The sequence below is a fragment of the Mustela nivalis genome (genome assembly GCF_964662115.1).
Source record: "Mustela nivalis genome assembly, chromosome: 11".
NCBI classification, from domain to species: domain Eukaryota; kingdom Metazoa; phylum Chordata; class Mammalia; order Carnivora; family Mustelidae; genus Mustela; species Mustela nivalis.
The window spans coordinates 76,573,505-76,599,888 of NC_139030.1; the positions used below are offsets into that span (position 1 = coordinate 76,573,505).

The following is a 26,384-nucleotide window of genomic DNA, read 5'->3' on the forward strand; positions in this document are numbered from 1 at the left end:
TATGGGGCACGATTCCAGGACCCTGAGATCTTGACCTGAGCCAAAGACAGAGGCTTAACCCACTGAGCCATCCCCCCTTAGTGATTATTTTCACAGAAATGAAGCCAATGGAAGAGTTCTATGTTTCAGGACTTGGTAGTTAGGGTTACTAATAAGCTGGGCTTAAATCTTCTAGTTTCAACATGAAGATGGAATCTTTTGAGTTCATATGCATTTCAGGTTATTCAAACAAATTCTAGCAATATAGATTTTATAGTGGTATAACTGGAATGTGTTTTACAGTTTAATTAGTGAAATACATTTAGGCATAAGTAATTGGTTAAGACAGTACTGAATATTCATATAAAAAATGATTAAGGAAAAATGATTGGTGGAAAAATGATTGGCACAGTGAAACCTTTTGGGCCCTGATCTGGAACCAAACAGGAGTTAAATTTGATTGAAGTTGAGGTGGTGGTGATTTCCAGAAGGGACAGATCTTCTTAGTATCAGGATTCAGAGACTTGAACTTTTTAGGATTTGTCTGTAATGTAAAGAGTTGAACTTAGTCTTCCAGGGGAGGGTCTCTTCCAGCTTTGGATTTACTGGTAACCTGGCTGATGGGGGCGGGGGGTGGGGGTCCTGTTTGTATCGTATACTAATTTTGTATTTACTTTCTGGGGTTTTAAACAAGTTAAACAGAGCCTTTCTTAAAGATCAACTTAAGTGATACCTTGCTGGCTCAGTCCGTGGAACATGCAGTCCTGATCTTGTGGTTGTAAGTTCAAGTCCCATGATGGGTGTAGAGATTACTTAAAAATAAAATCTTCCAAAAAAAAAAAAAAAAGGAGGATTAACTTTGGTAATAAGTGTCGTCTTTCTTGCCACCCTTTCTCTCTTAAATCTCAAGAATTATCCAGGTGCAGCCATGGGCTGATGATGGTATTGGTGGGCAAGCTCTGAAGATGTTGGGGGTATTACTTAGATTACTTTGGTAACTATAGGTCAGAATAACCAGTGTGACTTAGACTCCTTTGAATGACTTAACACCTGGTGACAGGCAGTGTGCATTTAGTAGTAGGAACTAGGCAGGTGAGATCTTCCAAACTTGTTTAATAATAGTCTTTGCTTTTCAAAGTGAAAGTAGCAGTATCACACCGTTCTCCTGTATCCGTGCTTTTTAGGGTCCAGGTGAAATGGCATCATGATGTCTGAATTGGTGAAGCTTCTTGGGTAAACTCTGAGATAGAACAGCTTTTATTTAATTCTGTAATAGGATGCAGTTGTTCTCGGGTGCGGTCCAGTAGAGCTCTTTTAAAACATCTCCAGTTTCTGCACCCACAGAATTGGAATCTCTGAGGCATTTGTATTTTGACAGAACTTCCCAGGTTATATTGTGAAGCTCATCCTTAATTAAAAAATGCTGTTGTGTTTATAGCAAAATTTCACTTTGAAACATATTGCCAGAAACATAAGACTCACCTAGACAGTGGTTTTTATGATGAAGTCTCCCTCAGTGTGGTGTTTTGCCACAAAGTATTCTTTTCTTTTGAGTAAGTGTTGATAGTAATAAGAGTAACAGTTAACATGTACTGAGGCTTTGCAATACCAGAGGCACTGTGTTATGTGGTTTGCGTGGATTTCTCATTTAATTCTTCCAACTGCTCTAGGAGGTAAGTTCTTCATCCCCATAAACTTCTGGTAGACAGAAGCACAGGGGACAAGTTGTGTGGAGTCAGGATTCATAACTCCAGAGTCTGCATTTCTAACTCCTCTGCTAGAGTGACATACCTAATGCCTTACAAAGGGTAAATAAAAATGACTCCTTTCATCGCAGGCTTCAGATTCCAGATCCTCCTCCTTAATGGGAGGTAGGTTTTTGTTTTTGTTTTTGTTTTTGTTTTTGTTTTTGTTTTTGTTTTTGTTTTTGTGTATGTGTGTGTGTGTGTTTTAAAGATTCTATCTATTCATTTGAGAGAGAGAGGGAGAGTGAGAAAGAGTGTGTGTGTGTGTGTGTGTGTGTGTGTGTGTGTGTGTGTGTGTGTATAATCAGGGGAATGGCAGGCAGGAGGGAGAAGCAGGCTCTCGGCTGAGCAGGAAGCCCAGTGCAAGCACTAGACCCTGGCACCCAGATCATGACCTGAGCTGAAGGCAGATGCCCTCCGCATCAGGCAGTATTCACAAAGTGATTTACGATTACTTCTATCAGTTTGCAATGTATAGACAGTATATACGGATACATAAGTGACCTTTTAAATATACTACACACAGCTGGGAGTTTTATACTGTTTACCCTCTAACATATCTTGGGGCAGATCTTTCCATATTGGTACATGTAAATTTAAATTTTCTGTTTCTCAGTGTCTTCATACTATTTCCCATTTTTTTTTCTTTCTAAAATTGATGATGATCACTTTATTTAGTAAATTGAACTTTCTCACCAGAGTTTGTTTAGTATATTAATTGGTGATGTGGGCATATGTGACAGAAACAATCCTTTTCTACTGATTTGGGTTAACCTGTAACTCCCAAGAAAACCCACTTCCTGTTACAGGGCATGGAATCTCTTAAAACAAAGTCCAGTAATAGATTTAGTCATGATTAATTTGCATTCTCTTTAGCACCAGTTCCTGTAATGTCACATTCATTCTCTTCCCTCCCCGGTAAATGGAATTAAAGAACTCTACTTGGAGTTTGACTTGAGGCTTAAGAAAAATTGTGAAGGTTTGATTTATACAAACTGTGATTCTTCATTTGAACTGATTTTGAGTATCAGTATTTTTTTCTCTATATTAATTACATTTATTGTAGAAAGTTCACATTTATGATTAAGAACCATGCTTTGAGCTGAATTGTTAAACTTACGAATTATTTTCTCAATTTCTAACAACTCTTTGAGGTAGGTGATATACTGATTTCACAGAAGAGGTAAATGAAATCTAGAGAATAAGTGTTTTGTCCAAGATCACAGCCAGCATAGCTGATGTTGAAATCTGGGATCTCTGGGACCATTTCTCAGTTCATTGTACTTGAGCCGCTTTTTCCTCATTTCTCCATAGTTTTAAGGTTTCTTTTGTATTTACGATGGTTTTGTTATTCACAGCAATACTGTGAAGTAAGGATCACGTGTTGTTTTTAATTCTGTGGTTGAGGAGTTGTAGGCTAGAGGCTTTGGTTTGTACCAAGGCAGATTCCTTTAATAAAATCTGTTCTGTCACAGGACTTGACCTGTGGTATTCTGAGGTGGAGTGCAGTGCCCTTTCCTACCCACCACTGGAAGTGGAGAAGCAAAGATGAATTTTTGCTTGTGCTCTGTTTTTGAGAATTTCCTGGGTGTTCCATGCGAAATCTATGTTAATTTCATGTGCTGGTTTTAGACCACGTGCCCTGAATTTGGTATATTCCTGACAATCTTACAAAATACGAATCAGATTTCAAATAAGATACTCTAGCATTGGGCGCCTGGGTGGCTCAGTGGGTTAAGCCACTGCCTTCGGCTAAGGTCATGATCTCAGGGTCCTGGGATCGAGTCCCGCATCGGGCTCTCTGCTCGGCAGGGAGCCTGCTTCCCTCTCTCTCTCTCTGCCTGCCTCTCCATCTACTTGTGATTTCTCTCTGTCAAATAAATAAATAAATCTTTAAAAAAAAAAAAAAGATACTCTAGCATTGGTGAAGGCTGTACAGATTATTTACATAAAATTTCCCCTTCGTCTTGGGTGCCCTTCATTTGGCTTCTGTGTTGTACCACATATAGCTGATCTTTTTCTCTCTCTCTCTCTCTCTGTTTTTTCCTTTTCAGTGAATGGTAGTGTCTAGAAAGGGTATGTCCCTTCAAGAGAGAGGTGCCAATGTCCAACCGGCCTAATAACAATCCAGGGGGGTCACTGCGACGTTCACAGAGGAACACTGCCGGGGCCCAACCACAAGACGACTCGATAGGAGGAAGGTATGTATTTGATCGTAATTTAAAAGTAATTGTTTTTAAAAAAACATTTTTAAAAACTCATTATGTGGACGGAAACTGAAATGGTTCGCTACCAATGGGTGAGCAAGTAACACAAATAGAACTGGAATTCAGAGCAGTCCTTTCATCATTTCCCAAACGTGCTAAGCTCAGAAAATAGTTGTCAGTCATTGACATTATCAGAAATCTAATTAAGGGTCACGAACATGGTATGTCCTGTTTGGTTTGCCCTCTCCACCTTACACGCATGCTTTCCCTGGGCTTTCAGTTGATCGTTTGTGGTGCCTTTGCTTTATGATGCATGTCTTTACTTACTTTAGAGAGGAAGCATCATTTGTTTTAAGATCTTGAGATCTTGAGTCTAGCTTTTTGAGTTTTTCCCCCATCTTGTTTGACAGCATATGGACGCTGACAGGCTGGTGAGGCAGTCTGACTTCGTGGGCTATCACTTACTCATCATTTCCTTAGCGGTCTGCTATTTAGCAGGTTTTTCACTGGAATACTTGTATAGGAGGTAGTGTGAAGAATCAGATGCATTTCTCTGGAATAAAAATTCCTCGTCTCATTGAGCCAAGGACTGTCATTTTATGTATGAACTATTCTGAACTGTACTTACAAGGCCAAGGCCTAATTCTCCGACCCACGTTTAGCTTGCGGTTAGTAATGGCAAGATTGTAATATGACTACCTGATAGGGGCATTACTGGGGGCATTACCATGTATATATTGTCCAGTAAATTATATTTAAAAAATGTCAATTCTGAAGAATATATCAACCTCTCCTGCTGATGTTGGGCTGTTTGGTAGTTAAACGTATGGACTTTGGATGAGGACTACGTTCAGTGCAGTGACCGTCTCTGCCGTTAAATAGCTGTGTGTCCTTTGTTCTGTCTTTCAGGAAACCTCAAGTTCTTCATCACAGTGGGGGGATATCCGTGTCATAGGGCTGTCAGTTAACTTCAGCAATTTGTGCCACACTGGGTAGCATGGTGCTTAGTACAGAGTTCTGTTCTGAACTTGTGTTACATTCAGATTCTTCTTTGTAGCAGCCATACTTTATTTATCTGTTGATTAAAAAATATCCATTATGAAAATATGGCGTGTTTCTTTTAGAGAATTTGGAAAACACAGAAGAGTGTCAAGGAAAACATCCTAACAGTTGAGATATTATCACTGTTAACACTGGCATAGTTTCCTTAGTTGTCTTTACACTCGTGAATATATAAGCCTGTATGTGCATGTGTTCACTCATAAGTACTCGTACTATTTTGAGGGTGCCTGGCTGGCCTAGCTAGGAGAGCATGTGACTGTTGATCTCAAGTGTCATGAGTTTGAGCCCCATGTTGGGCTCAGAGATTACTTTAAAAAAACATTAAGAAAATGTGTAAGTGGGACACCTGGGTGGCTCAGTTGGTTGAGCGGCTGCCTTCGGCTCGGGTCATGATCCCATCGTCCTGGGATTGAGTCCCGCATCGGGCTCCTTGCTCCATGGGGAGCCTGCTTCTCCCTCTGCCTCTACTGCCACTCTGCCTGCCTGTGCACGTGCTCTCTCTTTCTCTCTCTCTCTCTGGCAAATAAATAAACAAAATCTTTAAAAAAAAAAAAAGTGTAAGTAACTTGAACCTTTTGCACAACTGCAGTTTTACATAGTACATACTCAAGTTCTATTTGAACTCTTGCTTATGACCGACATTTTGGTCTTCATATAGTACTCTGGTTCTAAAATCCACAGTGATGTTTCAGCACCATTGCCTTCCCTCTGTGTGTTGGTGTTGAATATTTTACTGTACTCCGTATTTTAAAAATACGAGTGGGAAATAGAAATGGAAGTGGTTAATGTTATAAAGATGTATTAGTTTAAGTAACTAATAAAGTTGTAATCAAGATGGAACTGTAATTTGATTTGTAGATTGGCACACTTTTGCCATAGTTAATTTGCTTTAAGTCTGTCAGTCATATGTTCGGTTGGTGCAGCAACTGTGGAAAACAGTATGTAGATGCTCAAAAAATTAAAAATAGAAACACCATGCAGTTCAGTAATTCTTCTGCTGGGTATTTACCCAAAGAAGACAAGAACACTAATTCCAAAAGATACATGTACTCCTTCATTCATTTTAGCATAATTTATAATAGCCAAGTTATGGAAGCTCCCTAACCATCCATCATTTAGTGATTTAGATTGAGAATCTAGATTTAGATTTAGCGATGGATCAAGAAGATGTGGTATATGTATACAGTGGAATAACACTCAGCCATAAAAAAAAAAATGAAATCTTACCATTTGCAGCAACATGGAGAGAGCTAGAGGGACTTGTGCTAGTTGAATTAAGTCAGAAAGACAAATACCATATGATTTCACTAATATGTGTAATCTAAAAAGACAACAAACAAATTAAAAACAGAAACAGATTCATGCAGAGAACAACTTGGTAGTTGCCCAGAGGGGAGAGGGATGAATGGCAGGATGTGTGAAGTAGGTGAAGGGATTAAGAGTTCAAACTTTCAGTATTAAAATAAGTCACAGATGTGGAAAGTACAGCCTATAGAATGTTGTCGGTAATGTTGTAATGTATGTTGACAGATGGTGACTACACTTACTGTGAGTACTGAGTTATGTATAGTTAGTTAGATCTCTGTGTTGTTCACCTGAAACTAATATGACATTGCCAACCATACTTTGGTAACAATTTGAAAAAAAAAAATTGTACGTTCAGTTGTGAAGGATAAAATTTTAAAATATGTTTGGAATGGCAGAAAACCTGCTAAAGAATATATAGCAGTGTATAACGAGGGTTTTAGTACTTAAATCCTTTCTCCGTTTCAGGAATGTAGCCTATTTCATTTCTTAAACTATTTCAACTTTTGCATGTATTCAAAAACCATTCTAGCAAAATTAGCACATTAAAGAGGACCAAGTCCTACCATCCTCCCCCTTAAAACTCAATATCATTTGTGTCATTTGCTTTGCTTAAAACATGACTTCTAAAATCTTTTATGTTCCACTGTGTGCCTATCCCATAATTTGTAGTAATCCTGAAAAAAAAATATATATGTATTTTCTTTCTTTTATGTAGATAAGTATAATTATGGTCAGGACATTCAAATTTAGGATATTAGCCAAAAAAGTCTTACCAGTTTGACTAAGAATGTAAATTAGGAGATACTCGTTCAAATTTATTTTCTCTTCTTAGCTTGATTCTTCGCTCAGAAAAGAATCTCGAACCTGGGAAGGACCTTTTTATCAAAGCCCAGGCTGACATTGAAAGCCCAGTAGAATGTTCTCTACTAGAAGTGACCTAATCTCTAGAAACCTCTCTGGTAATTTTGGGAGTGAGAGAGAGAGAGGAATGGGATAAGTTGAAAGGGAGCAGTTACAACTATATTTTCATTCTCTTTATCTGACTCCTCTTGATTAGCTTTCCTAAGTAAAATGCTGTTATTGTCAGCTTTTGATTCAGAAGTAGTCCTTATCTTGAAAATGACAGCACCCCACTCACAGTTGGGGTGGTTAAGCGTCTGCCTCCAGGTCAGGTCATGATCTCAGGGTGTGGGATGGAGCCCTGTGTTGGTCCTGCCCTCTGCTTGACGGGGAGCCTGCGGGAGCCTGCTTCTCCCTTTGCCTGCCACTCCCCCTGCTTGTGCACCCTTTCTGTCAAATAAATAAAACCTTTAAACAAAAAGAAAAGAAAGAGAAAATGTACTCCTCGTGATACAGTGATTGGACTCATGGTCATGACAGCATCCATAGCAAGAGCAGTGCACTGTTGTGTGTTTTAAGTTAAAAAAATATTTATACATGTTCTTCCAGTGGAGAGTCACAGAAACTCCTGAGTGAGAAAAAGTGTGTTGTCCCTGTTCTCTGAATGTGGTAGTTTGCTCAACTTTATACAGTTAGTGTGTAGAGTCAGGACCTGATTTCCAACCACTTGACTCTGAAGTCAATGATTTTTTTCATTTTGCTGAACTGTTGTTACTGCACAAACTACTTAATCCATACGATAGAGGACTTGGAGGAGGGTATGAAGTATGTATAATGGAAGAATATTAGCTCATTCAGTTGAGGACATAAGTAGATTTTTCCCTGCTAGAATTTTTAAAATCATTCATTTTTAAAATTCACTTTTTTTTTTTTTTAAACTTTCATCAGGCTCTCTTCTTTGCATAGCTTCCTTCCTGTGACCATTCCTTCCCTCAAATCAAGGTCACTTACCTTTCTTTTTCTTTTTCGAAGAATAGTTTTCATTCATCTTCAGCTAATAGAAATTAGGATCTTTGGTGTATATTTAATCTCCCCTGATTATTTTCTCTGCTCTGTTTTCCTCTATCCATAAATGAACTAGATTTCTTCCTCTTCTATGATTTCTGTCTTTACCTTCTATAGTTTTTTGGGCTGTAGCTGATCTGTTCTTTTTTCTGTTCTCTGTCAGATTTGTTTTTGAGAGAGGGAGCGATAGAGCTGAGGGAGGGGAGAGAATCTTCAGCAGGCTGTACTCCCAGCATGGAGCCTAACACAGTCCTCTCACTACCCTGGGATCCCGACCTGAGCCAGAATCAAGAGTCAAGGTGCTTAACCTGACTGAGCCACTGCCCCTCTCTGTCAGAATTTTTGATGGAGTGAGGAAATGCTTGAATCCAGTCTACTCCACCTTCCCAGCCCCTTTAAAAAAATTTGTATGCAAAGTTTAAATTACTTACTATGAACTCAGTTGTAAGGCCTGTAGGTAATAACTTTTTTTTAACATTGTTAGAGCGGGGACTTTTAAAAAAAATTTTTAGACAGTATTAATTTCACAGAAAGGAAATAGATTGGTGTTTTGCTTTAAAATCTGTTTCAATTGGATGCGATGCAGAAAAGCACAAAAAGAGCATGAATATCTAGAGATAAAGTTTGTGTTAACATTTTGATTTTTATTGTCTTGAAAATACAATTTAGCATGTAACTTATTACACTGTAAATACAATTTTGAATCCTGTTTCTTTTGAAAGCTCAGCATCCTAACAGGTTTTGTTGGTAATTGTTTACAAATGGCCACTTGACTTACTGAATCATAGTAATGGAAATGTTATATGTTATATATATTTTATATATAACATTTTCCAAAATTGTATATAACATTTTCCCAAATTACTTTTTAGTTTTTGGATAGTTAAATGTTTGCAGGGGGAAGGTTATTGTTTGTATTTCAGGTGCCTTTTAAGGATAGGTTCCCGGATGTGAAATTGCTTGGTCAAAGGGAGTTTTTTATGGTCAACTTGTTTCACAAGATGGTCAGCTTTTTCAGCCATTTACTTGTCATCATCAGGAAAAAGAGTGCTTTTCCTCATCATGCTGTTCATGTTATTTTCACCTTGTCAGTTGGATACAGAAAAAAAATAATCTGTTTTATTTCATTGGCGTTTCCATATAATGAGGTTAAGCATTGGAAAAATAGGTTTAAGGAATGAGATGTGAGTGAGAACATTTTTCAACATAAGTATAACCAGTAAGTTAGTATGTGTTGTGAGTCTCCCTCATACACCTGTACAGTAGAACTGACCTTTAAAGTCACTCAGCTGATGTGAGCCCCTCTTGTAACAGCAGCCATCTTTTGTTGAATTGCCTCCCTCAGTTCTTCACCCCTGCAGTTTGAATGGTAGGTGTTCTTTACCAACATGATCATACTCTGCTTTTGGCTGCCCGTTGCCCAGTCTTTTGCCAAAGCTGGGAGAATATGCAGTCCTCCATTGTTCTGAGCTCATTGGTGGGACTGGGGTGGTCACATGATTCAAATTGGAAACTTTCTCCTTCCTGGTAGCAAAGAGAAGATGTGAATCTGAGGTTCCCAAATGGCACATCTCCTGCCTTAGGGAAGAAGAGGGACAGGCAGAGAAAAGCAAATACATAATTTCTGGCAAGTTTGAGTTCTTAGTTCTTTAGAATTATGTTGACTTCTGTCTTCTCTATGTTTGATTGTTCAGCTGTTTTGCAGCTGGAGATATGTGTATTATATTTAAAGATTTTGTCTGAGAGAGAGAGAGAGAGAGAGAGAGAGAGAGAACACGTGCAAGCAGGAGGAGGGGTGGGGGAGGAAGAACCACAAGTAGACTCTGCCCTGAGCTGGGAGCCCAACATGGGGCTCACTCCCACAGCCTCAAGATTACCAACTGAGCTGCCCACGTGCCCTGCATGTGTATTATTTTAATAAAGCTTCATTTGGCTTTTTTTTTTTTTTAAGATTTTATTTTATTTATTTGACAGACAGAGATCACAAGCAGGCAGAGAGAGGAGGAAGCAGGCTCCCGACTGAGCAGAGAGCCCAATGTGGGGCTCGATCCCAGAACCCTGGGATCATGACCCGAGCCGAAGGCAGATGCTTTAACCCACTGAGCCACCCAGGAGCCCTGCTTCTTTTGACTTTATTAAAGAGCCCTGTCCTGTCTTCACTTACTTGTAATCCAAACTCCGTATAAGATTGTGTTCATCCATTTGTAGAACACCATGCTGGTAGGCCCCATCCATGCTGGAGGGTAGTTATAAAAATGAGAGGAGAAAGCCTTTATGACAAGCTGTTCCAACTCAGTAGGGGAAATGGGCATGTAGGTAATAATTAGAGTCAGGTGAGAGACATTTCTAGCGATGACCTCATTGATTTGGGTTCTGAAGGCTAAAGAAGCAGTTGCAAAGCAGGTGGTACATATCAGCTATATTTGTCTCTACTTGACATGTGGTCATTAGTTAGAGGGTGTGGATTTTATTTCTAATTTTTGTACCACTTGCTGCTTTCCTCTGAAGTGATAGGTGTTCAACAAATATTAGTGTGGGTTTGAAATAAGAAAGTTGACTTCCTTGGCATTTCTAGGCACAGAAATAGGACCATCTTTTATGGGAATGGTCATGAAAAGATGATTGGAGTAAAGGCAGAGTTGAAATAGGACAGGGTTGAAATGGGCTACATAAGAGGATGGGTGAGAATATGCTACAGGAACTCTTTAACGATCTAGCCACCAGAACACATGTCCGTCCTGGGTCAGCTGGTGGCTCTTCTCTGTGTCTGCACATTCAGGGATTAACGCACATTGCTCCAGCAAGAAAGCATGGAGGAATTGCCCTCTGGCTCTCAAAGCTTCCCCCAGAAGGGATTCATTTCCGCTCACATTCCCTTGACAGAACAAGTTGTATGGCTTTACGTAATTTCTGAGTAGTTTGGCAAGTGCCACCCTACCATGTGTTCTGGTCAGAGAAGAAATAGAATATTTGTAAACTGCACATTATAACTGTCAAAGGCCTTTGAAACATTTTTTTTATTCTTGTACCATGTCTGCAACAGACCGTTTGTTTCCTTTCCGAAATTCTACTTGGCGCAACATAGCCATGCATACAGTGTATTTTCTTCACATCTCCTACTTAATTCACCAGTAGGATACCTTTTTTATATTTTGTGTGTGTGTGTGTGTGTATGTGTGTGCACGCGCGCTGCCTCCTGTCTCTTTTTTTATCCTGACCTCTACAGGTGGAAGTTCAAGCTTTATTTATTCTCTTTGTGAGGATGAGAATGTTAATGGCAGACATGGTTAGTGTAGTATGAAAATGATTTCATTGTTTCTTGAGACTAAATTGAAACCACGTTTATAAAAACATATACTGGAGTTAGCCAGGTAGCTGGTTAACTTGCTCCTTTCAGTAATGGTGAATCTTACTGTTAGAGTTAGGTGCTCTGAGTTTTAGCCTCCCAACCATGTACGCATATACTCTTTCGCTCCTAGCATTGTTTTGGTAGTGCTGAGAAGGCTAGTCTGTCCCATCAGGTCTTTGGGCTGGGAGGCAAGATTTACAATGTTGTGTTAAACAGTGGCACAGTTGCATTTGGTCCAAGGATGAACAGAGGCTAGTAGTTGGAGGTTTTTCACATAGGATTTTATTTATTTATTTATTTGATAGTGAGTGAGGTAGAGAGCACACGTTGGGGGAGGACAGAGGGAGACGGAGAAGCAGGCTCTCCACTGAGCGGGGAGCCCAATGTGAGATTGGATTCCAGGACCCTAGGATCATGACCTGAGCCAAAGGCAGGCACTTAACTGACTGAGCCACCCGGTGCCCCTTACACATAGGGTCTTCATAGTTAAGTTTTTTCTTGGACCAGCAAAATAATATCTTAAGTGTTTTGTAAATTTCTTTGCAGTATAGATTTCTTGCTTTAATCACTAGTATGAGATTGTGTTTAAAAGTCACATGCTAAGCATATTGGAAACCCATAAGGTGTCAGCTGCCATAGATTTTTCATTTCCTTAACTGAGGCTTTGCTTTGATTCTTCTGTCCCTCTATATTGAGTGAATCTGATGTTCCACACACCAGGTTTTACGAGTGCTTTCTCAGTATCGGAATGCTTTCCTAGAAGAGTATGGGCGTGAATGAAAAAAGGAATATATACAAATGCTCCTTCCATAGTTAAACAGCAAGTTTAGCATCCCACATGGAAGGCTGTTTCTTGGTAATAGGGAAAGCAAAAGAAAGCAGGACGACTCTTTTTCCACACACTTTCTTTCATTTTTCTTGCATATCATTTGCAAAGCCTTAAGTCATTTAATTTGATGTGTATACAATCAGGGCAGAGATACCAAAATGGATAGGAAAAATTTCATAGCTGTAGATGCAGGCCTTTTCCTTTGACCCTGAATCCCTATGTATAGCTGCGGGGTTTCAGGTTCAGAGAGTCAGAATGCCTAGGCTCAGTCTTAGCTTTCCTGCCTAGGGGCCTACATCGTTTTTTTTTTTGAAAGATTTTATTTATTCATTTGACAGAGATAGATCACAAATAGGCAGAGAGGCAGGCAGAGAGAGAGAGAGGGAAGCAGGCTCCCTGCTGAGCAGAGAGCCCGATGTGGGACTCGATCCCAGGACCCCAAGATCACGACCCGGGCCGAAGGCAGCGGCCTTACCCACTGAGCAACCCAGGTGCCCGGGGCCTACATCTTTAGAGTAGAAATAGACCTGCCTTGGGTGTCTTTTGAGGATTAAGTTGGTAATGCATTTAAAAAATGAATGTGAGGGCTCCTGGGTGGCTCAGTGGGTTAAGCCGCTGCCTTCGGCTCGGGTCGTGATCTCAGGGTCCTGGGATTGAGTCCCGCATCAGGCTCTCTGCTCGGCGGGGAGCCTGCTTCCTCCTCTCTCTCTCTCTGCCTGCCTCTCTGCCTACTTGTGATGTCTGTCTGTCAAATAAATAAATAAATAATCTTAAAAAAAAAAAAAAAAAAGAATGTGAGGTTTATTGCATAACCACACCTTTAAAAGTATGTATTCTGGGATCATCTTAAAAAGTTTTTACTTACGTAGTTACAAAAACCAATGTACCTCTTAAATACTAAAGACTATGTCACTAATCTACCACTGATCACTAATTTACTTTGGATTATGTTGGTGTTTATATTCCCTTACCCAACTCCTTTGTGAAATGTGGGGGGTGAAAGCATATTGAGCTGTTTGGTCTCCACTTGGGGGCCATTTTTTTCCACAGGTTTTTTTTTTTTTTTTTTAAGATTTTATTTATTTATTTGACACAGAGATCGCAAGTAGGCAGAGAGGCAGGCAGAGAGAGAGAGAGGAGGAAGCAGGCTCCCTGCTGAGCAGAGAGCCTGATGCAGGACTCGATCCCAGGACCCTGAGATCATGACCTGAGCCGAAGGCAGAGGCTTAACCCACTGAGCCACCCAGGTGCCCTTTTCCACAGTTTTGATTACATTCAGTCCCTCTGCCTTGTTTCTGTTACACAGTAAAGTACAGACTGTAGTTTATTCATCCCTCTTCCGTATTGCTTGGGTCGTTGAACATAAGAATTTTTTGGTTTTGCCTTGCTATTTGTAATGCTGTAAATCTCCTACTGCAGACTATTACCAAAGGACAAATATAGATCCTTTGACAAGGCATTTAAGCCCTAGCCTGTCCTTTCAACCCTGGTTCCCAATGTAGCTCTGTGCTCAGGGAAATTCATATTATTGGCCAGGTGCCATGTGGGTTTCATATTTTCCTCTTTCTGCTTTTGCCTATAATCTGCTTTTGACTCAAATGTTCTTTTTCTTCAGCTTTTCATTCTTAGAATGTGGTTTAAATCCATGTAGTCTATAAAGCCTGGATTCTCCTGCTAGTAGTAATTTCTCCCTGTGTTGGGAACTTTATAGCACCTGGTAGATCACTTTGTTTTATGAGGCACTGACCTGTTTGAGGACAGGAACTCAACTGTGTGTTACCCGTATTTATATGCCTTGTCATGACTTGAATATATTTGAGTTGGCATACTTAACAAATCTGGTGAAATGAGAAGCTTGTTACAGTAGTTCTCAAGTCTGTTTTATTGATCTAATGCTCCCATCCTGTAATGTGATCATAGAGTGTAAACATCTTTATTATGATGCCCCTTTGTTAGCTTGAAATGAATTAAGAAATAACAACATACATGCCTAAGCAGTTTAGAAACATAAAGTGTTTCTAAATATACAGAATGTGTAAGCATTTTTATAAGGGTGAGAATTAGCAAGTAAAAGGAAAACAGTTGGTACCAAAAGATTTCAATAGGTAAATGCTTGGGCTCATTGACACAAGATGAGACTATATTTATACGCTTGCATTTATATTTGAATTTATTGAATGTGGCAGCTACAGCAACATGCTCAAATGCCATAAGCAACATTTCATTGTAGAGTTTTTTCCCGAATGACACATGACCCTTGGTAAAGCTGCAAAAAATGCAATCTTTTTTTTTTTTAAGATTTTATTTTTTATTTTTTATTTTTTTTAATTTATTTACTTGAGAGAGAGACAGTGAGAGAGAGCATGAACGAGGAGAAGGTCAGAGAGAGAAGCAGACTTCCCATGGAGCTGGGAGTCCGATGCGGGACTCGATCCCGGGACTCCAGGATCATGACCTGAGCCGAAGGCAGTTGTCCAACCAACTGAGCCACCCAGGCGTCCCAAAAAATGCAATCTTTTGTTGATTCCCATAGATTGCTAGAGAAATTTATCTATATTAAAAACCATGCAAACCAAATACAAGCTGAGAAATTATGAGAATGTATTATTTTATCTATATCGTGGCCAGATTTCAAGTTTTTTCATAAGGTTTTCTTTTTTTTTTTTTTAAGATTTATTTATTTATTTGGCAGAGAGAGATTACAAGTAGGCAGAGAGGCAGGCAGAGAGAGAGAGGAGGAAGCAGGCTCCCCGCTGAGCAGAGAGCCTGATGTGGGACTCGATCCCAGGACCCTGAGATCATGACCTGAGCCGAAGGCAGCGGCTTAACCCACTGAGCCACCCAGGTGCCCTCATAAGGTTTTCATGTATTACCAAGGCTACTTAAAATCTGTGGGTCATGGGACAGTTTTTCATTTTGTCTATTCTATATTGCATGACATTTTTTTTTTTCATCTCTAGTCCACATCTGCTAAAAGGTAATAGTGCCTGGTTCCCTAACGTGTTTTCATAATGTTCCCTACAGGGAGAACCACTGATGTTTAAAACATTGCTTTATTTAAAAAGTTCTTTACGGTAAATTACATAATCAGTATATTAGCATTTTGCCATAACTAAACATAGGAACATTGGTCAAACTACTCAGCTTTTGTTTTGTGATTGAAAATAGGAAAACAGTACATTTTGCTGAGAACATTAGTGAGTTTTTTGTTTTGTTTTTGCTTTTAAAGATTTAATTTATTTATTTGACACAGAGAGAGAGAGCGCGCGCGAATGAGGGAACGCAAGCACAGGGAGAGGGAGAGGGAGAAGCCGGCTTCCCATAAAGTAGGGAGCCCGTTGTGGCGCTGTATCCCAGGACTCTGGGATCATGACCTGAGCCAAAGGCAGACGTGTAATGTAACGACTGAGCCACCCAGGCGTCCCGAGTTTTTTGTTTAAAGTAATTTAAATGAACTTTCCACCCTCATTATTGAAAAACCAGTGACTTATTTAAAACATGCATTTAATTTAGAAGACAGAATTATAAGAATGCGTTTAATGTAAAAAAATTTTTAAAAGCATAAAAATGCACGCATATCTGTATGCACATACAAAACACAAATTTGGATATTTAAGCCCCAAATCATTTGTGTTTGGTAGTATGTACATGTATTTGAACTGTGAATATGTCTGGCATGAAAATTAGTTTCAAACAAAATTTAATACCTTTGACATAAAGTGTTAAGTGGTTACTTACAATTGGGCACTCATTTCACATTAAGACAAGAATGAGTTCTTTGATAAAAGATTTTATCCTTAATTAGGTGGCGTCTGGATTAGAGATGGTTTTTAACCTTTTGGACTACAAGTATTTTATTAAATAGTAGTAAAGGTAAATTGAAGTATCTAGAAGGGGCATTCAACTATGATTTGCCCAGAAGTCAGCAAGAGGCATTTAGGTCTTAAAGCCACACAACCCAGAGTAGATTAGTCTGTTCTATTGTAACCTGGGTTTCTTTAATGTGAGTTGGACCACATATACTTGCTAAATAGGGAAATGTGTCATTATAACATGGAAATGGTGTTGATTCACAGGCAGTTTTTCCTGTTTTGTTACTACATAAGCTGAAGTGGAATAGACTTTGACTTAGCGTGGAAGATTCGGTAATCTATGAAGATCTTATGAAAAAAACTTAAAAATGTTACAGAAATCACTTAGTGCAAGAAATAGCTAGCTCAGTGCCTTTCAGAACCACTACGCTTTGCACTGTTGAACACTTGAAGGAAGCTCAAAACCACTTATTCCTGTATTTATAATGAGAGAAAAAGGAAAGCATCCCCCGGAATTGTATTTTTAATTCTGAAGCTGGTCTTAAGAGAAGATGTCTTTAAAAATTCACACTTAAAACAAGAAAGTACAAAAATAAGATTCCAAAGAGTGGGCCAACTGTGATTATTGATGCAAATGTTAGTGGAGATTTAATCTTTAAAATTGGTGATGTTTTTGTTAGGAACGTGATTATAAAATAACATAGGTTTGAGTGCTCTGTGCCCAGTCATATTTTCACCATTAGACTGGTTATTTTTAGTGAGTGATTTTGTAGATAGAGAGGTTCCTCCCCACCCAGGAATATGCATAGGATGATATAAACCTCCTGAATATATACCCACCCACTTTTCCACCTATCCTTGGGCTGTAATTTACTAAATGGGCTTATTCTGGTGCTTTTCAAAAGAGTTTGTCATGAATTTGGCTGTGTTATTTTTGCAAATTTGATTGTAGTGGCTATAAATTTTACTGGGTCTTAGATTATGCTTTTTAATGAAAGTTAATGTTGAGCATTAAGGCTTGATAAATGAGGGAATTGGTGAAATGAGCGAAAAGGCATCAAGGCTTGTTGAGTGTTGAATCCTGTGATACTCTAATTGGCTATTCTAGATTGGGCGTTACTATTTTATGGAGATTTACTTTACAGTATTCTAAGCATTAATAATTTATAAATGGGCATACTAAAACAGAGCCCTGCTTTGGGAGGCCACATATTGTTTCTTTATGGTACCATCTGGTTGCCTACTCTCTTCTGATAAGCCAAGGGTTAGAAAACTGTGTATGACCCCCCAGGATAGATCCAGCTTCCCGCTTATTTTTGTAAATAAAAATTTGATCAGAATGTAGCCGTGCCCCCCCTTTTTTACATATTGTTTACAATTGTTTATGTGACACCCTAATATTGCCCACAAAGCCAGAAGTATTACTACCCTTGACAGAAAATGTATTAAGACCCTGCTAAATACTGGGTGTAAGGGTAGTAATGATCACTATTTAATATTTTGGAATGTTTTTAACCAGTCTTCAGTAGGAATGTTACACTTAATTTTAGGAAAGGTGCAGTCAGGTGAATGTGGGCATTGTTGGTTTTTGTTTTTGTTTTTGTTTTTAAAGATTTTATTTATTTATTTGACAGAGAGAGATCCCAAGTAGGCAGAGAAGCAAGGCAGAGAGAGAAGAGGAAGCAGGCTCCCCACGGAGCAGAGAGCCCTATGTGGGGCTTGATCCCAGGACCCTGGGATCATGACCTGAGCTGAAAGCAGAGGCTTTAACCCACTGAGCCACCCAGGTGCCCCGGCATTGTTGGTTTTAAGCTAGTTTTGGGAGTTTCAGTTTCTAAGCTGGGTAGCTCCCCGCCCCCATTGTGATGAAATTTTGAGTATTTATCTGATAAATCCTTTTTAGGTCATGAAGGTATAAGAACAATAGAAACCCAGGAGTTCATTTAAGTGGCTATAAAGTTAGGTCTGTTGAAGAGCCAGGAACAATTTTGGGGGGTAAAAAGAGGAGGGCTGCTGCCTTCTACATCACTCTCAGCATTGGACTGATGTTGGTGAGATTCTGTTGACAAAGAGAATGAATTTTCTCTCCCATCCTCTAGTTCCTCTAGTTATTAACTAGGAATATATATATGGTAAACATTTGTTAAGACTGCCGTTTGAATATTTAATGGAATGTTATCACAAAGTCATCTAACTCTAGAGGAAGTTTCCTTTTTTTTTTTTTTAAGATCTTTTTTATTTATTTGACAGAGATCACAGGTAGGCAGAGAAGCAGGCAGAGAAAGAGGAGGAAGCAGGCTCCCTGCTGAGCAGAGAGCTGGATGCAGGGCTCCATCCCAAAACCCTGGGATCATGACAAAACCCTGTGATCATGACCTGAGCCAAAGGCAGAGAGGCTTTAACCCACTGAGCCACCTAGGCGCCCCGGAGGAAGTTTTCTTTTAAAATGATTTTAAAATTACGACCAAGGACTACAGCAAGGGATATTTTAAATTTTGTAATGAAGTAGAAATTGTGATTCAATTAAAAATGAAACCTTTGCAGACTTGACTAAAATAAAAATAAAGAGAACCTGAATGACATAACTTATAGGGTCTGTTCTATGGATATTAAATTGTATACCTTGAAAATATAACATTATACCTTTTAAAAAGTAATTAGGGTGACTTAAAAATTTACTCAGTTCCATTTCTTTTTTTTTTTTTAATAGAACTCTCAGATCTGTTAGTAAAAGTGTAACAAAAACAGCAGTTTCTAGAAATTAAATCTCTTTAATAGGAAACTCATGGGTTATAACAGAACTTCAGTCTGCATTGGAAGAATATCTAGGAAAGATGCAAACTAAATCACAGTGGGTACATCTTAAAAGATTCAGCTTGGATACACTTCAAAAAATACATGTATTTTGAAAAATGCTTATATTCATTACTATAGTCAAGACTAAGAACACTATACTAGTAAGTCTTTTTAGAAAGTGCTAGCCTGTCATATATTAAAACCTTAAAAATGAAAATGATACTACAGTTCCAAAATTTTTTTTTTCCGTTGAGAAGCTAATTTCATACCTTCTTTCAAGAATCTAGTAATGAACTCTTCTGGAAAAATGGAAGAAAAAAAGTAAGAGATGAGAAACCTTAAAGCATCTTTTTGAAGAAATGGTGGAACTTTTATGATATGTTAAGAACTATATGGCATCCTTACAGATTCAATTAGAATGGTCATGTGAGGTTTCAGGGTCTTATTTCTAAGTTCCTTGGAGATGATGTTCAGAATGAAAGCCTTTAAAGAAATTTTTTTTAACAGCTTTGGTATTAATGAAACTTTGGTCTTCTTATCAGAATATGCTCTTTTAATGTTATTTACGTGAAAGATGGATGTTAGCTGTGAATTAAAATAGTTGCATCTTTTAACATTACTATCTCTCACAGACTATGTAACACCAGCTTTTCTGGGTATATATTAATGCATGCTCTCTTTTTATTGCTTATGTAAATGTAATGTGATCATTGAGATTAAAAAAAAAATCTAACAACTGAAAAACAGTTTATTCATGTCCTACCAGCTTGCTCTTAGAACAGTGCTGGCACAGAGTTTGTATTATTACAAATACAACTGTATATCAGTGATGGACTCTCTTGAATGTTTTGAATATTTTGTGGTCAATTCTTTATCTCTTTTTCAAGGACTTGGTTTTTTGGTGTGCTTTCTATTGATTAGTGCATTGCATTTTTAGCAAATACCATTTTATCGATTTCATGTAAGTTTATTTACTGTTTAGTGCTTCTAATGATTTTCCGTGTAAAATCAGTTTGAGAATTGATTCCTTCTGCCTCTGCATTTACTGTGCTAACCTGAATTATAATCTGCAAATTGGGAATCATTATCCTTGTGGGATCACAGGCTGCCTCTTCTGTAAAGCTTTTAAGCTGTTATACTCACATTATCTATTAAAAAGTAGTGTTTAGAGCTAAAGGATGGATTTGCATTTGCGAACATTTAGCATATATGAGTGTGCAGTACAATTGTTGAAAAATTCTTTATTGCTTAAGTAACTATAGTATTGCTATTCAGTTATGAAAGTTGGTAATAAACGACCTGCACTCTTGGGTTTTGAGGTATTGGTTCTAAGGCAGGCATTTGGCAAAATTATTTGGTAGAACAATAATTACGGAAATATTTGGGGAAAGGGTAGGGTGAACAGTAAAGAATTGGGAGACTTAAAAAAAAAATGAAACATAATTCACATTTCCGTACTGTATTTGCATCTCAGTTTCCTGATAGATTTCTGTTTTGATTTTTCTGCTGACAGGTCACATTTAGGGCAGGCAAAACATAAGGGATATAGCCCTCCTGAGAGTAGAAAATCTAATTCTAAGGCACCCAAAGTGCAGTCTAATACTACTTCTGAACTGTCAAGGGGACACCTTTCTAAAAGGTAAATCTTCACATTGCTTGTACATTTTCAAGGCAGAATTATTTGCATTTGAATCATTGCATAAATTAAAATTTAGCAGGTCATCGCAAGATGTTGTGATACGTGTTTTCATTATTCCCTGATTGTAACCTTGAGGACTAATAGTTTACTTTGCAGTGGTGTCAATGCAGTAAGCTCTAGACAATGTATTTTTGCCCTTGGAGAGCTGTGAGGTTCCCCTTTTGATTAACAAACCTTTATGGGCATCTGAAATGCCATCCCCCTCCCTTTTTTTTAAGGTTTTGCTTTTAGTTTTATCTTGGTAGAGCCAAAGGTCATTGATTTCTTAAGATCTAATTGACAGGAGTCTTTTAGAAAGGTATGGTACTATATAATTCTCTTACCTTCGTTTTGACAGTGCATACATAAGTGGTTACGTATTTCAGGCTTTGACAAAGAAGTTGTATTTGTGAACAGGGCACCAATATTCTAGTTTCAGCTAGTTCTGAACTTCTAAAAATTCCTTTTCTTTTAATCTTAATTCTTGTTTTGTGATTAGGAGGGTTAGTGTCAGTAATCTTTGGGCTGAAGAATTACTCTGATCTAATCAAATATTGATCTTCTAATCAAATATTTAATCATTCAAAGTCACACCTGCTTTTTTGACACCTCACCCCCCTCCCCCTTTTGAGCCATTTGAAAACTTGTGTTTATTTAGCCTGGACTTAATAAGGAAGTCTTTTGCTTTTTTTTTTTTTTTTTTTTTTTTTTAAAGCACTTATTTGCTCAGATTTGAGAAGTTACTAAGTACTATACGACAGGTACAATGACGGCAGGCTGATATTAACTCTCTTCTTATCTGACCTCTCAGAAGCTGCAGTTCGTCATCTGCTGTCATAGTTCCACAACCAGAGGATCCAGACAGAGCCAATACTTCAGAAAGGCAAAAAACGGGGCAGGTGCCTAAGAAAGACAATTCTCGAGGAGTGAAACGCAGTGCTAGTCCAGACTACAACAGGACCAATTCTCCTAGCTCTGCCAAAAAACCAAAAGCACTTCAGCATACTGAATCTCCCTCTGAAACCAGTAAGCCACATAGTAAGTCAAAGAAGAGACATTTAGACCAGGAGCAACAACTGAAATCTGCACAATCGCCGTCAACAAGTAAGGCTCATACCAGAAAGAGTGGGGCCGCTGGCAGTTCACGGAGTCAGAAAAGAAAGAGGACAGAGAGTTCTTGTATAAAGAGTGGTTCTGTGTCTGAGTCAACGGGTGCCGAAGAGCGATCTGCAAAACCCACCAAGCTGGCTTCAAAATCCGCCGCCTCGGCCAAAGCTGGGTGCAGCGCCATCACTGATTCTTCCTCTGCTGCCTCGACTTCCTCCTCCTCTTCTGCTGTTGCCTCGGCCTCCTCTACTGTACCACCAGGGGCCAGACTGAAACAAGGAAAAGACCAGAACAAGGCCAGGCGTTCCCGTTCAGCATCCAGTCCCAGTCCGAGAAGAAGTAGCAGGGAAAAGGAACAGAGTAAAACTGGTGGCTCTTCAAAATTCGATTGGGCTGCTCGTTTCAGCCCTAAAGTTAGCCTTCCTAAAACCAAACTGTCTCTTCCAGGGTCTTCTAAGTCAGAGACATCAAAACCTGGACCTTCTGGATTACAGGCCAAATTAGCAAGTAAGTATATGGAAACAACAACTTCTTTCTACTGCTTCTTCCTTTTTTTTTTTTTTTTTAATCCCCATGAAAATTTTTCTTGCTTTGTCAAAAGTGATTATGCTTTCAGAGTAGTCAGATTTTTTTTTTCTTTTTTGCAGCTTGAGGCAGTCTTCCATTTATTACTATATCTGTTTGTAACAATACATAATACTTGATACTACATTTAGTTTTAATGAGACCAGTCAGGAATGCCTTCTTATTTCTGAATGCCATTATAGTGCCTGTATCTTTACCCTTTTAGCACCTGCTACTAAGTTATTTCCTATTGTCAGAGTGGGACCTTAAGTTGGATCTTTTTCCTTAACCAGACAACAGAATTACTTCAGTTATGAGTTGCATTTGACCGTGATCAGAAGTGAATGGTGGGTTTTTTTTTTTTTTTGCCAGGAGGGCGGGGGGCGTGTTGGTATGATACATTCATGATATATGGAAATATGACCTAAAGTTTCAAAATAAATGTATCCTAGTATAGATGAAATCTATTCACATGTCATACTTTTTTTTTTTTTAAACAGTGTGGCGGTTCTTTTCTTTTTTTTTTTTTTTTAAAAGATTTTATTTATTTATTTGTCAGAGACAGAGGGAGAGAGAGCGAGTGAGCACAGGCAGACAAAGAGGCAGGCAGAGGCAGAGGGAGAAGCAGGCTCCCTGCCGAGCAAGGAGCCCGATGTGGGACTCGATCCCAGAACCCTGGGATCATGACCTGAGCTGAAGGCAGTTGCTTAACCAACTGAGCCACCCAGGCATCCCTCACATGTCATACTTAATGGCGTTTAAAGAGCTTAGTCTGAAGATGAACACCCCTTACGTTCCGTACACTGGGCCACGTAAATGGGAAAGAATGTTGTCCTCTTTCTTGAACGGTGGAGTAGAGCTAACATTTCAGAATAATGCGTTTCAAGCAAAGAAACTAGATGGGCAATAGGGTTCTTGAGGTACTTTCCTTTTTCTCTTTTGTTCAAAAGACTTTTTTAGGGAAGCGGCATGTTCATGTCTTTAGAATTGATTAGAGCTGGTGGTGGCCTTCTTCAGTTGCATGATTGCTATAATGCTGAAGGCCGTTCTTTTATTTTTTCTATCTTGAGAATTCTAAAAAATACAAAGAATAATAAAGCACTTAATGTACAGTTCCAGCATGTGATTTTTGTAATATTTGTCCATCTTTTTTACTTTTTACCTTTTTTTTTTTTGCCCCCATAGAACATTTTTAGATTTTGATTTTGATAGGGGCAGAATCTTTTCTTGGTTATTAAAAAATTTATATAGTGTGGTAGTATTCTTGTCAAAAGTTTAACTGATAGTGAATTAGCCTAACCTACTCTTGGATCAGAGACAGTTGTTAGCTGTTTCCTTTAATCTATTATCTGTACTTCCACTTGATTCAATATTTGCTAAACTTTGACAAGAATACTAGTAGACCCTGTGTAAATCTTGTGTTTAACCTATACCATAGGTTTATCATGAAGGTAACATCTTTTACATTGTAGAATTTTGTTCAGTTGGGTATTTTAAATATATGTTATATCTGTGTTAAAATCTTTTGAATTTGAAGGTATAGATACTGAATTAAGATTGGTACCTTGAAGTCATAAGGAAATTAAAAGCCAAGCTAAAAAGGGACCATCAGCCGTCCGTAGGACCTGCCAAGGTTTTCTTGACTATTGGGGCTCATTTATTTCTGCTTTTACACCTCTTCTTTCTGTTTTAAAATGAAGTAGAAGCATGCAAGCATATTTGTGTGTATGTGTGTATCCTCAACATAGTAGCTGTGTTGCCTCCACAGGTGTCGGGCCAGGGTGAGTTTATAGGTGCTTCGGTGGGATTCCATCCTCTGTTTTCTGCCTTCCTGTGTGCTGTGCTTGCAGAGCCGACAGAGCTCCTCTCCTTAAGCTCTGATTTCCAGGAGGGTCCAAGGCAGGGCAAGAGCAGGTTGTTCTTAAATGTCACGTCCTCAACTCTCCTTAGACACTTGTTTTCTTTTCTTTGGAGTCTGTTAACATAATTTTTTAGGAAAAAACCTGCACTCCCACCTCCCCCCAGTGCAGTTCCTCGGGAGTTCTGACGTGACCCCAAGGCCATAATAAAACCAGTCGGCCTGTGAAGCTCATGCTGCATTGCACTTGGTGGCAAGTGGAGTAAAACTCAACTTGTATCGTCTTCCTCATATTCACAAAATCTGTGTTATATGGTCACGAATACTACTTTTCCGTTCTTACTACCTCTACCCTAGTTCTCAGCTCTTAATTATAGCCCAAGGTGTTGGAACAGGAGATGGGAATGAGCATTTATTTCACATTATTTATTTTTGAGAAATACCAGGTATCTTACATATGCATTCCATTTAATGTTTTAAAAAACTGGTTTTATTAAGTTGTTAGTCATTAAGGAAATTTATTTCAGAGAGGTGGGATAACCTGCCAGGTGACATACCTCACAAACGGCAGAGTTGGAAGTTGGCGGCAATGTGTAACTTGAAGCCACTGCTTCCTTCTCTTCACTGCTTACTTTTCACTCCTTCTCTGTTGAACTGTCACACCATATTTGGGTTATTAGGAGATGAAATTCAATTTGATCCTTCTTTACTGGTATTGATTCATGTTTAGGGATGAATATTGTGTGAACCCAAGGATTTATACCATTCCATTCACTACGTATTTGCTTATTTTCAAATAAGGTGAAAACCCTTCAAAACACATAGTAATGAATATTTATAAGTAACATTCTTGCCAAGTGCCTGATAACTTGTAAATCCTTTACATGGATCATGTCATTTACTCCTCATCAGCCCTTTGTGACAGGTACTATTATTTCCATCTTACAAGTAAAGAAACTCCGGGTTAGTGGTCTGTTTGCCTCCTTAAGGTCACAGAACCAAGAAGCCATAGAGCCAGGAGTCCTTCCAGTTTTAGTGTATGTGCTGCCAAAGTGAGCACTATAGAGCCAAGAGTCAAACCCAGACCTTTTTGTTCCAGAAGTCAGTCGTGAAACTGGGATGCATAGGATTGAGTAGATCAGGTGAGCTAAATCTAGGAAGGCTTCTTGAGGTCAGACAGGGTGGGGTGGATTTTAGGCATGTTTACTTAATGTATTTCTCTGGGGGAAAAGGGAGTTAATATAAGAAGCAATACCACAAAAGAGCTGAAGGTACTTGGTAATTGTACTTAAGACTGTAGGGGCAAAATAAGGTATTTTTATGGGAATCTTTTTTGAGTTTCAAGTAATGGCATGTTGGGAATAGAAAACTTACTCTAGAAGTGAAAATCCTGGGTTGGAATCCTAATTCTCCCATTGTATCAAGTGGCGACTATGGGAAAGTTTGTAACCTTTTCTTTCTAAATGGATATAATAGCTTATTTGAGAATAAATGATTATATGAGGACACTTAGTATAGTAGTTAGTACATGAGGTGCATCGTAGAATTTAGAGCAGCAGAAATTGAGTATGCTAAGACAGAAACCATGTTCAGCAACCTTTTGAGAATGAAGGATTGATAAATCCTCTGATCAAGTTTAAGGTACATCTATTTTTAGATTTGAAAGATCTTGATTTGAAGTTGTTACTACTTTATTTTCTTTTTAAGATTTTATTTATTCATTTGACAGAGGGATCACAAGTAGGTGGAGTAGCAGGCAGAGGTAGAGGGAGAAGCCGGCTCCCCTCTGAGCAGAGAGCTCAATGCAGGGCTCGATGTGGGGTGGGGCTTGATCCCAGGACTATGACCCGAGTTGATGGCAGATGCCCAACTGGCTGAACCACCCAGGCGCCCCAGAAGTTGTTATGACTTTATAGTGTTGCGAAGTTGGGCAAACCATGCAGCGTAATCCTGGATCTTACTTGTAAAATAGTAATAATAATTCATCTTTGGGAAGCATAAATAAAAGAAAGTATGTGAAAATAACTTTGTATAATTAATGTGCTGACATATAATAGTGACTCGAGAGCTATTGTCATATATTTGAAGGGCTGTTTACGCATGAAGAAATGCCCGCCCTCCAGCAAGACATGGGGCATGATTAGATTCAGTGGGTAGAGGTTGACGGGCAGATTTATGATTAGTG

The 26,384-nt window shown here is 38.8% G+C and overlaps 1 protein-coding gene and 1 long non-coding RNA gene across 51 annotated transcripts in view; both read left to right on the forward strand.

The window, feature by feature from the left end:
* Positions 1–26,384, forward strand: part of TRIP12 (thyroid hormone receptor interactor 12) — a 146,098-nt gene that overhangs the window by 37,835 nt on the left and 81,879 nt on the right. For 15 of the 50 annotated variants that reach the window (XM_082690700.1, XM_082690705.1, XM_082690698.1 and 12 more), the window contains exons 2-3: positions 3,779–3,925; positions 21,482–22,284. In XM_082690700.1, coding sequence (XP_082546826.1) covers positions 3,828–3,925; positions 21,482–22,284 — 901 coding nt within the window. In that variant the 5' untranslated portion in view covers positions 3,779–3,827. Of the gene's footprint in view, positions 1–3,778; positions 3,926–20,505; positions 20,632–21,481; positions 22,285–26,384 lie in introns of all 50 variants that reach the window. The other 35 variants (XM_082690686.1, XM_082690733.1, XM_082690735.1 and 32 more) reach the window with 3 other exon arrangements.
* On the forward strand, positions 13,254–16,557 carry LOC309844278. Its single transcript, XR_014300576.1, has 3 exons — positions 13,254–14,652; positions 14,880–15,032; positions 15,243–16,557. It is a non-coding gene; the product is annotated as an uncharacterized lncRNA (long non-coding RNA).